Source organism: Hetaerina americana, unplaced genomic scaffold (genome assembly GCF_022747635.1).
Source record: "Hetaerina americana unplaced genomic scaffold, ioHetAmer1.1.p SCAF_8, whole genome shotgun sequence".
Classification (NCBI taxonomy): Eukaryota; Metazoa; Arthropoda; class Insecta; order Odonata; family Calopterygidae; genus Hetaerina; species Hetaerina americana.
The window spans coordinates 64,389,649-64,402,617 of NW_027287427.1; the positions used below are offsets into that span (position 1 = coordinate 64,389,649).

General features: G+C 35.2%; 1 protein-coding gene across 2 annotated transcripts in view; it reads left to right on the forward strand.

The window, feature by feature from the left end:
* Nucleotides 1-12,969, forward strand: part of LOC139697584 (transient-receptor-potential-like protein) — a 42,916-nt gene that overhangs the window by 7,761 nt on the left and 22,186 nt on the right. For both annotated transcript variants that reach the window (XM_071596352.1, XM_071596353.1), the window contains 5 exons: nt 6,625-6,708; nt 7,238-7,356; nt 9,246-9,486; nt 11,332-11,474; nt 12,186-12,387. In XM_071596352.1, coding sequence (XP_071452453.1) covers nt 6,673-6,708; nt 7,238-7,356; nt 9,246-9,486; nt 11,332-11,474; nt 12,186-12,387 — 741 coding nt within the window. In that variant the 5' untranslated portion in view covers nt 6,625-6,672. The remainder of the gene's footprint in view (nt 1-6,624; nt 6,709-7,237; nt 7,357-9,245; nt 9,487-11,331; nt 11,475-12,185; nt 12,388-12,969) is intronic.

A 12,969-nucleotide genomic window follows, 5' to 3' on the forward strand; every position in this document is an offset into this window, starting at 1 on the left:
TTGAAAACTTAGGGGGTTTTCCAGAGACTAGTATAGATTTTTTTTAAATTCTACCCTCATACTGAAGCACCTTGGAAGATTTCTATGATATACAAAGGGTGGCCTGGAACCATGTTTCCGATATGACGGTGGAAATCACGTGCTCATTTTGAAAATAATGTTTTCACCTCTCACAGAAGCCATAGGAGTAATTTTTCCATCTGTGAATCAATACGGAAAACCAGACTCTGGCGCTTCAAGAGGTTCCCTCGTACCCATAGGAAGCCAAAGCAAAAGGCAAATAGGGATTTTCTGATAATTGGTTTACCGACTGTCTCTTTCTATTGTTCTTTCATTTTGGGGACGGGTGCACACTGACACAACTATTTGAGAAAGTGGAGATATTGGGAGCTTAGAATACACTTCCTTTTTCACCCGAAGTTTCCACATGCTGAAAATTCGTAATGGTCTAATTTCATCGCCTACCTAGAGACAGAATAGAAAATATTAAGCATGAAAGGTTAAGGGAATATTAATATCTCAAATCACCAGAAACGTAAACATGAGCGTAGGGATCGATTATGTAATCAGTACACCAGGAAACTGGCTCATCAGTTATTTCGTTCATCAGATATACGCCACTTCGTCAGCTATAAATAATTCACTTCAGATCTGAGCATTGAATCAAGTCGCTCTGATAAATTCTCCTATGGTTTAATGCAATTCTTGGGTTTTTATCTAACGTAATTTCTAAATCTACATCTGCATAATACCCTGCAAGCCGCCGCAAGGGTCTGTGAATGGGAGTGTTAGGTCATAACACGTAAAAGAGAACAAATCCACATGCTAAATCAGTACATCCATGCAAACCTATACCCACAGTGGCGTATACATTTATGCAAAAACCCTTTCAACTTACACGCAAGCCAATACATATAGTATCAACTAACAAACACACGCACCTTAAAGAATCCAGTAAAAATTCAACCAATAACGTTCAAGCTAGAATTTGAAAAGAAAGAAGGCGAAATTCCACTACCAAATGGACATGCAATATGCAATGGTCTCCACCCCCAAGGACACACGGAGGGACTGTGACCCAACGCTGCAGGTAGCGGGAGGCTACCCCCACAGAGAGAGACGAGGGATGGAAGGGGAAACTTAAAAACAGACAAAGCAAAGGAAGCAATACTGTAAAGAGCACCAGATTATTTAATAGAATTCTGATGCGGTCAAGCGGGAAGAGTTTTGACAGCAAATCACATGAAGTTAGTGAAAGTGCATGCAATTGAGTAGAATTACTTATTCATTAGACGCTGAGGATGGATTGCGAACCCCTATTTTCGAAAGTGTGTACCTATTATTTTCTTATGTGTTCCCCTTTTTATTGTAGTCGCGAATAGTGTGAGGGAAAAACTATGGCTTTAATCTATCAGTTCGACAATCTAACTCTCTAATTTTGCTACAATTGTCGACCTTGCCAATGTAATGAGGGGGTCTTATTATATCCCCACTGTCGGATGCAAAACTGCACGCTTAATATCTTTGTAATAAGCTTAATCTAGCCCTGAGTCTTCGCATATATAAAGGTTCCCATCCCAGATTCCGTATAAATATGAGACGCTTTGTGTCCCTTGGAACGAGTTTTTCACGAACCTTGCGGCCTTTCTCAGTACCCTATTCAATTCTGGAATTAATATTTTTTGAAGAGGATCCCAAACGCTTGCCGCATTCTCAATGTGAGGCCTTACTAAAGATAAATAGCACGTTTTCTTCACACTTTCGTCACTACACTTTCCGACTTTTTTTTAAATTTTACCTAATATTTGCATTATCTACTGACTAAGGGAATATTAATGCCTAAAATTAATCATAACTACAAATATTAGCGTATAGGTGCACTACGTTACTACGCATTGACAAACGGCTACAAATCTGATATAATTTCAAGTCAATCAGATGCACGGCTAGAAATCTGACATCAATTATTTCGTGTTTAGATAAAAACCACTTCTTCAGCAATAAATTATTCGGGTTCAGAAATGCGAAATGCACCGAGCACGCCTTGATAAACTCTCTAACCGCTTGACACGGTATCTTATTTTTAATCGACACTCTGGTGCTTCATTCACTGATAAAAAGAAGATATTTGATGCGATCGATGATGTCTTAACACTAGACAACATCTACCGTTTTAACATGCATGAAGTAGCGCAAGACTGGTCTAAAAGTTATTCAATTAATTTCTCTCAATAATAATAATAAGTATAAAATGATTTTTGTGAATTATGCAGTTAATTTCTTGAAGACACTAGAATGGAGGAGCAAATTTCGTTCCCTGTACACATCAATCATACTACATGAACTCTGAACTCAAAATTAAACCCAGTCTTGGCGGATTTTTTGACTTTATCATATAACGCACTGTCTTACGAAATTTAATTTGCAGCAATATTCGAGATAAAGTGATTTTGAATGATCTAGACAAAATATGAAATTGGTTCTAATAATAATGCTATTGATGATATTGATTTAATTGATAAGTTATTTCATTGAAGCGCTAAATGGCCAATCTATGCGCATGATCAAAAAATAACTACTTAAACCTTCGTCTGTTACACGACGAAAAACTTTCCGTCGGTCACAAACCCCAGTTCCCTCTTACGGGATATCGGGCCTGGGACTGATGCCCCGGGCAAGTCAAGCGCCGGGTCCCTTCGTCTCCCTCATTGAACAGCTGTCTTAAGCATTTTTGCAGACACTTCAATTAAATATACATTTCACTCAAACACGTCAAACTAAACTTTATCTATTTGCATTGTACCTTTATAGTACATTGAAGAAAGCAGAATTCCTAAACAAACGCATCTGATTCATGTTTTAAGCAGCTTTTAACATAGGCGCCTCATACTCCTCTAAACGTTAGTTACTTCCTTTAAATTGCATCAATTATTTGAAGGATTATCTTTCAGCGATCATTTGATGAGCTATTTCACACGGATGCCGCAGTTTTATTTTTAAACGGATTTAAACAAACTATGAATAATTTTAATAGCTGAGTGTGTCTTTTGCTTTCAATGTCAGCAACAATAATAATAGCTAGAAAATCTCACGTAGCCACCATACACACAGAGCCAATATTATGTATTATACTTCTTCATGCTTTTGGATGAGTTTTCGCTTACTTTTTTGCGCTTGTCAATATTTAACATTTTCTTGGAAATATGATTGTTACCGTAGTTCTTCTTATTTCGTCCATATTTACACACCAGTAAAACGCTTAATGCCATTCCACTCTTGAATAGAAGCCAGAGAGCGCGAATCGCTCATTCTTGGATCACTACGTAATTAAATTACATTTGGTGGTATCTCACCCACAAGCTACTCTCCTTATCGAAAATCCCTGCTATTACGACGAATTCCACCGAACACCCTCCCCCTAACCACTTACCAGCCGAAGAGGGCGAACCATATCTCTCACGCAGCTGAAGAACACTTAAATAAGTTCCCAGTTTCTTTTAACTACTACGTTAAAGCTGTTTACGGCTATTGGAGTTTTACATTTATTAAATAAAACTGAAAAAACAAGGGTAAAATCGGGAGTCCCACAAGGAAGCGTACTTGGCCCGCTCTTGTTTTTAATATATATAAATGATCTCCCAATAAATATTAATTCTCAGATAAGACTTTTTGCAGACGACTGTATTATCTACAGGAAAGTCAAAAATGACAGAGACCGTGACAAACTTCAAAGGGACATTAATAAAATGGCGGATTGGTTGACAAAAAATGGGATGGATATTAATGTTAGCAAATGCAAATCCATCACTTTTAGCAATAAGGTAAATGGAAACAATAGGGAATATAAATTCTCAGAAAATGTCATTCCTAGAAGTGATACTGTCAAATACTTAGGTGTATATTTAACTAAGGACTTAGGGTGGGGGCTAAATGTGGAGGACATCTATAAGAAAGCTTTCAAAACTCTTCATTGGGTAATGAGCAACCTCAAAGGGAGCGTTAGAGCAACCAAGGAGAAGGCTTATCAGACCCTAGTAAGACCAATTTTAGAGTACGCTTCTCTTGTATGGGACCCTCATGAAGAAGGTCATATTAAAAAACTGGAAAAGGTGCAAAGAAAGGCTGCCCGATATGTACTGGGGAAGCATAGGAGGATGGAGAATGTGTCTGACATGCTAGAAACGCTGGGCTGGGAACCTCTAGAATCTAGAAGAAAAGTAAGCAGACTTTGTGGAATGTTCCGAATTTTGAAGGGGAGAAAGCTTGGGCAGATCTTAGGAAAGAGGCGGGGAACCCAAATTTTATAGGCAGAAATGATCACAAATTTAAGATAAAATGCCGGGCACAGAGAACAAATAAAAAAAAATTCTTTTCTAAATAGAACAATTGTTGAGTGGAACACCTTACCTGCAAAAATATTCGAGCCCTTTCCTAACAGAGTGTATACTTTTAAGAATAGATGTAAGGCATATATGTAATAATTTGATTGATGTGTGGTGTAATGTATTATATGTAATAGCTTAATTTTATTTTTAATTTATCTTTTTTTTCTTGCTGATTAATGGCTGTAAATGGGATGGGGATTCACTCGTTTTGTTAAAGAGATTTGTGTTTGTCTGGTTTTATGTATTATCTTTTGCAATTATTTGGGACTTGTGTGCCACCTGACAATGTCTATCAGCACGTGTATTTTTAATAATAATAAAAATACGACTAGCTGTAAGAGCACAATTCTATCAATATTACTACGTTAGTGTTTCGCAAATATTAAAAAATTATTTAGAAGAGACATCATGCAAAATATACAGGGCCCAAACTATTATTACTTCTTCTGAAATAATTATCAGCTATAAGAATAAAAACATTCTTGGATTTCCTCAATTGATTTACAAAAACAAAAGATAATATCGATATAATAAAAAGCAAGAGGAGGATTTTTTTTGGAATATGCGGTTTTGTAAGAGTTTTTCCATAATCAATTATTTGTGACCATAAACCAGATTTGTCCTGTTTTTTTCTATTTAATAATAAAGATATAAAAAACAACGAGAGGAGCAAATTTGCGTAAAACCCAAAGTTATATTTGAGAAACTTAAATAACATAATTTTATCGCTCCGTTTAATCCATTAAAAAACTTGAAAGAAATGCAATGTAACGAAACCTAATAAATGAGATTCGAAATTTTAATTCAGAATTTTGTTTATTCTGAAATTTTCATCACTTGGAATTGAATATAAAAAAACGTATACTTAATTTCCTTATGCTCTAATCCATAATTTCCCATTTATTATTATCTAGTAAAGGGACATGATTGATTTTCAAATATGCCTTGGAGAATTAAAATAAAAAATTCCTACCCATAGTGCGAACTAAATACTAATTTAAATAAAAATGCAAATTGATCTCTTCAAAGAAAGTTAGTCAAAGTTTCGCAGAAAGTAAACAGTCTAATATTTGATGCCATTAATAAGCAAAACATTTCGTCCGAGGAATAGCAAATATTTGTCCATAAAAAGTTTTACTTATCCAACACAGCAAAGTTGGATTTTGAAAAAACGATTGGTGTTGGTTTTAATACATTGCAGTAAGTCCTCACCCAACAGATAAAGTTGTAGCATGATTTGAAGCATGCTAGGTGCACAATACTATATTTTTCATTGAAAATTAAGTGGATAATTGTACATAGTGATTGCTACCTTCAACGTGCCAGACCTAGACATTATATTTTTACCTTTAATAATGTAATAACATCGAATAGCTAGAAAATAAATAAAATACTATACATAATACATAAACAATATGAGCAATAAATATATGATACTATTTTGCAATTCGGCTTTAAATAATCTTACATACACTAATCAGCATTTACACCAAAATACAATGCATGCCAACCCAGAATGCACTCATGCTCCAGTAATACGTTTTATTAAATAATGCCGATTTCAGTTCGTTTTTAGAGCTTTAGCAATCCATTCCCAAAGATAAGATCATCCTCGATTAGGCCAAAAGCGAACTCAATTAATGAACATATGAACTCAAGAATTTTAACAGCAACAATTTTCATTTAACATACCCCAAAAATCACCTTATATACCAACAAAATTCGCTAAAATAATTAATTAATTGAAAAACTTAATTTAAGGGTCAGGTGCTCCGTACTCAGACTGAAATTATGCTACACAGGTAAGCCAGAAGAAAGATAACTGAACGGTACTTATTTCCCCAAATATTAGGAACTTAAAGTTAGGGAAAGGTAAGACCTATTGCTAACTATACGATCCCAAGTACCCAGAAAAACAGTGCAAAATTTGTAAGTTTAAAACAGGTAATTGAAATCGGCAGATATTTCACACGCTCTTCCGAGTGTCCTTTCCACATCTCGAGAGAATTTTCCTTTAATATGAATGATGCTGCTTCCGGGAATTAATATTTTCTTTAATTTATAAAGGGTTGGGCAATAAGGATAAATGCTTAGACTTATGAGTGGTGAAAGATTCATATGCCAATAGAAGAAAACATTACTGCGAAAAACATCAATTAGGCTTCATTTCAGACTAAAAAAAGGAAAATTCTCCACTGACTTCCTTCATTGTTCGCATATTCTAAATCATTAATAACAGGACCAGACAGCCCTGGCACTGCGGCAGATTGCCCACGATAATACCAAAATGGCGGAGGAGAAGAGAGATATGGACTTAGAAGAAGTAAGTAAACAATTAAGTAAACTTTTCCTAATTTACGAATTATCATAAACTTCTATAACTTACACAATATCATGGTGAAGGTACGTTTCTAACTGTAAAGATGCTCAATTACAAAATGTTTGACCTAATGAGCCATTTAATTATTTTTTAGTTCTTCAGTTATTTAAATTAACAATAATACCATAATATATGGAATGAAATTGTCTTGCTATATCCTGAATTCATTCGGAGAGAAAAAGAAACTTATCATAAGAGTACTTATTGATCACTCTCAAATATTTTCTCAGTAAATAATTTGAACAGGAATAAAATAACTCTTTTTAAGTTTAGGAGACTTCAGCTCTTCAAACATTTCCAAATCGTTCTCTGGCCTTTAAGTTTATTTTAATTAATTAAAAGCACAAGTGATAGAGACGGTTTGCCAAGAAGTTTTAATCCAATAATAAAAAGATTCTCAAACTCTTTCATTACAATGTAATACATAGACACGCATTAAGAATCAAATTAAACCATACCTAAAAATTAACAGGGTGGAAAATCTTCGCGGAAGACTAGCATTAAGATGCCTGATTTACCGAAACCAATCAATTTGGAGGAGAAGAAATTTCTTCTGGCTGTGGAAAGAGGAGACGTTGCTAATGTCAAGCGGTAAGAGATGAATTTCATTAGTAACACCAAAACTACAACGAGTTTTTATTCCCTAAGTTTTTTTCTAATTTCCCAAAATTTTACGAATAGACCATAAATCAGAGATCACTATCCCTACCAAAGCTTTCGCTCAGAGCCAACATTTAACAATATTAATTTGCCTATAAAAGTTTTAAAGGTTAAAAAATAGCTAATATATTAAAAATTAAATTATCTCGTATTTTATCAGACCAATGATAGGTATATACAGGTCGAATAGTAAAAGGTATGGAGAAGAGTAAGTTCAATGTTCAAAAACGGAAGAAGCAAAACATGGCCAGTTGAGTTCCATGTTTTGTGAATTTTCTGATTTTCAAGTGGACAAAATATTTAAACTATCGTTATGAACTCTAATACTTCTTTAACTTGTTTATTTATCTCATTACAACAGCATTATTGTATTCCATGTGTTAATTCAAATAAATATTTTTAATATATTTATCTCAGAAAGTATATCAGAACTTAAAATCGCTTAAACAAAAAATAAGTTTCATTTCTCAATACCTTACTCCTCAGTTTGAATAAATATGACGTTAAAATATTTTCAAACAAATCATATCATTCGACTGAAAAATTAAGGAAATCAGAAAAATTCGAGAAGCACAGTTTTGGTAGTAAAAATAGAGAGCATAATAATCTCAAAAGCCGAACTGAGTGGTTTGCTCGTTCGACGACAAAGCCCAAATAAAAGCTTTTAAAATACTTCTTCGAATAAACACGTCACCAATTAACTATTTTTAATGAATTATGCCCTCAGTGCGAAGTCACTTCAGTGGTTGAAGCACTTAAGACTTTTGTGCTATTCATGAGTGAAAATTGTTTTGCGCTGCTGCAATTATTAATATATGGATGCCTTGCGATATGTATCCGAGGGAGTTGTAATGGGACTATGCCACGCTATTAGTGCTACTAATACGTAGGCCTACAACGGTGAAATAATTTCAAAGTCGGTCTGGAGGTGAAGACTTTGTTTTTAGCCTGATTTGAATCAAATGTGATCATGTAAAAGGACAATACTTAACGCTCATAGATCTTTAAAAAATTACAATAAAGGTTTTGGCAAAATCAAAGTCAAGGGAAAAATTTTCCCAGTTGGTCTATTTCGGAGAAACGACTTTTTTGATGAAATTAAATAAAAAAGGAATACTTTATGCAAAGCGCCAATTGAAATTTGTAAGTATTCGTACCAAGGCACTAGCTGCTTTCTCACTCATCGTACTACAGGTGAATGAAATATTGAGGTCGAGTGGATGGACATTAGACCTAGGTCAAGAACTTTCAAGACCATCTCGGTATTCTACCCCTGGAATACTACCATCCTTCAATCCCCATTAACACCAATTTTTTTCTTCTTCAAAGATTTGATGGCATTTGACAAATATAGTTAACTTTAAAAAGAAAAACAGATCACATTGATAAATAGCGGAAAATCCATTTTGCAACTTTCTTGATGATGCTCTCAGAATGGGACGTGAAATGTTGGATAGAAATATATTAATAAAGAGTAACCAAAAATCATTTTATTTTACAATAAATCATTCCCACTTTGAATCTTAATAACGCATACAAAATGCCTAGAAATGTCCTTCTCTGTGGAAAAAATTGATCTAATATTTAAATTTGACTAAATCCCTGGTAGTTAATTGGTTTTTCTAAGATGTTTTTTCGTCTTCTCGAAAAATGTTTGCCAATAGTTAACAACATTGGTCTTCTTGATTCAAAACCCCCGCTCAAGTTACGTACGTAAATTGAATGCATTCAGTTTCCACCTTCCCATTGTAGCACGAGTCGGAAAATAGGTTTTGTAGTTTTTTAGAAAGTAGGATATAAAACAAATCTCTTTCGAATAGGATGATTCAGAGAGCCCACCGCCACCCTGGATTGATCAACATCAACTGCGTTGATCCCCTGGGGCGCGGGGCTTTGCTCATGGCCATCGACAATGAGAACCTCGAGATGGTCGAGCTGCTGGTGGTGTTGGGCGTCCAGACGAGGGACGCGCTCTTGCACGCCATCAACGCGGAGTTCGTCGAGGCGGTCGAGTTGCTCCTCGAACACGAGGAGCTTATCCACAAGGAGTCCGAGCCTTACGTGAGTCGAATAGGGGCTTCCCCAATCGCCACCCGCGGGGTTTGAGCGGGAGCATAAACTGACCTGTTCAAACGGAACCGAAACGAGCAACCACTGCACTTTCGCAGGAGCTCCCTTTAATTGATTTTTCATGTGGAAATTCTACATCCACACAATACCCCGTAGGCCATCGCAAGAGTGTGTATGTGATAGCGGGAATAAGGACGCCAGCCTTTTACGTCAAGATCGATACTTAAATAGCACTTTATATTCGCACAAACACACGTGCAATTAAATACGTGCAAGTCCATCTACATTATGTAATTCTGATTGCGTTTGACTGTGCGTGTTTGAGTAAGTATTAATTTTGCTTTTTTTATTTAAAAACTTTTGGGAAAATTTTGTTTATTTCAAATAAACATCTATGTCTGTTAGTCCTCATTAATGACAAACAAGAGAGCACCCGAAAACAAAATGTTTTCGGGTGCTTTTTTCCAAACAATATATTAAACGATATCATATTTTGTTAACTTACAGCTATGTATACGATTTAGATTGGCATGTGAATATATTCCAATTTAGAATGATAAAGATAACTGTCATTCCTGTAAACACGCAAATAAAAAGGAATTTTAGATCTTCCTTGTAAACTCCTTCATTGCGAATAAAGCTGATTATTATTCACAAAACATTTAGCGTTGCTTATCGTAATATTGGACGTATCAGTGAAATCTTGCAATGATATACACGCACGTGCAACACGATAGTTATTTTCTATTGCTTTATTTTCGCTCATTTCTTGAAATTCAATCATAAGTATCATATTAGTAGTTCTGAGAATGAGATACTGATCAATCTACATTATCTAGGCAAACATTCTATTCTCTTGGGATTTAACTGTGGAACAGCCGTCTACAGGACCATAATAGACGTATGGTGTCTACGATATACACGAGTGAGATATGAGATGGGAACTAAAACTATCAGATAATACCAGTAAGCTTGTTAATAATGTTAATCTAACAAAATCATTATCCTCGATAAACTCAAAAGTTATAGCTCACGGCAGATTCGTTTTCTTTTATAATTTTACAAGTTATAGTTTACCACAGATAGGTTCCACAACGAAATTTATAAAAAATTACAATTTCCCATAGCAAAAGTTGTATTTAATGCAAATTTTTCCTAGTATTTTTTTGGCAGGTGATTAAGAATGACTTTTAATTCGATTTTATAAATTAAAATCACCCCCCAAGGAGCCAAATGAGTGAGAAATAAAGCCTGTGGTAGAACTCCCAACATGAGAACATTTCGACAGATGCTAAGCAAGCATCTAACAAATAAGCCTAAGTGCAAGAAAACTTGCGATTTGCTTAAATATTTATTCGAATTCAAATTTATTTTAGCATAGCTAAAATTATCAAATTTTCTAAGACTTATAGGTATTGGTTGAGCAAATTCTTTTATTATCTAGTTTGTGAATCCATCAGAATATCTCCATTTTCATTTATAAATTTCCGAAAATTTCGTATATAAATTTCCTCTCTGGCACCTCATCAGATACTAGATGGTAAAATTTATATTTTAGCATGCAAAAATGTTGACCACTTTGAATGAAATAACACCGCTGCCCCAGAAACTCCATCATACATGTATGTTTCATTCATGTACAATCGAAAAAGGGGCCCAGATAATTTGAGGTAACAAATAAAGCAAATAGAATCCAACAAATATCTGGATACCTTAGAGGTCTGGTAAGTACCATACTGTTTGTTTACTGCTAGTGAAAAAAATGAACTCGACGGATAGCAATGATCAGAATGGTTGACATCTACATTTACTGTAATGAAAATACGTATTTCGCAGAGCTGGGAGAGAATGGATTGGAACACCGCATCATTTTCACCTGACATCACGCCTCTGATATTGGCTGCTCACAAGAATAACTACGAGATATTGAAAATCCTCTTGGATCGAGGGGCCACCCTACCAATGCCACATGATATCAAGTAAGACCCCAATCTTCGCTTATCTTTGCCATCTTTAATGCAATGTTTGAACATCATTGTCATTTATTATAAGCATAATATTACATATAATAATAAAGTTTCACCGAAGAACTTATGCAACTCAAACACAAAAATGATAAATTTCAAACATTATTTTTGCAAATTCAACGAAATGTGGGAGATGCCGCGACATTAGCTTTAACGGAGTCATTTGCTAATGTTATTGATTAAAATGCAGCAATTTCAAATACCAAGATCCCGGTCAAGGCGAATGATATTTACACTTTGAAATTGTTGCATTATTTTTGCAGATTAGTTAATTCATAGTGTTTCTTCCATGAGTTTCTGAGTCCGTGAAAAAGAAGAGCGCCTTAAAAATTATTTTCTTGGAAATAAACGTTAAAGATTGCTTTTACATATCCATCGTGGTAATTGCATGATGTTTGTTCTACGAGTTAGTAAAAAAGAAAAGTCTTAGAAATAATTAATTACAATTATTTTCCAATGCTCAAGATAATTAAATTTCTGTTACTAATCACATAGTTATAACAATTTATCAACAGCTGATAAATTTCACCTCTGAAAATTTGATGGCCAATTATTTTTATCTACGAGTATTCTAAACGTTACATGCCCTTTTCGGTGGGTGCATAGCAATTTTAATCAGGAATAAGGACAGCACATAATCCCATTTGGTAACCCCTCCTTCAGGTGCGGTTGCGAGGAATGCATCCGGTCGTCCCAGAAGGACTCGCTGATGCACTCGCTGTCTCGCGTCAACGCCTACCGCGCTCTCTCCAGCCCGTCCCTCATCGCACTCTCCTCCAGCGATCCTATTCTTACCGCCTTTGAATTATCGTGGGATCTGAGAAACCTGGCCTTTGCTGAGCCAGAATGCAAGCAGGAATATATGGTGAGATATCGATTGATGTGGTCACAACATAAGCTAATTTTTGGTTTATTGGTGGATTCATACAAATCCACGCCCGTTCCTCGCTCGCTCGAGAGATAGAGACGGCTAAGGTCATTTTCAATATTATTAATGTGGCGGGGGTAGGATGTTGAGGGAATGGAGGAAGAGGGGTGGAGAAAATCCAGCATCGATTATTAGCCTGCTCTTAATGATAGGCATTAAAGGGTTCAACTCGACGAACGGGTTACTACGTACATTTAAGGTGCTCTACCACATCGTACCCCAAGAAAGGGTCGGGATACCACTAAAAAAGCCTGTTACCACCATGATTTGAACCGGTTCCTTGGGGTGGGAAGTCAGTACATTTTTACAACCTCGACTTTTACAAAACAATTGGTAACAACAACCTCTCAAAAATGTGATGCATTGATTTAGGAAATATTTAGCATATTGAGATAATACAAAAATAGTATTCGTAAAGTTGAACCTGGTAATGAATTTATAAATAACAAAAATATGACTTTAAAATTTATTGAGTTTTAAGCAACAAGAAGTAACTAAAAATGTTTGCGGCATCTTATA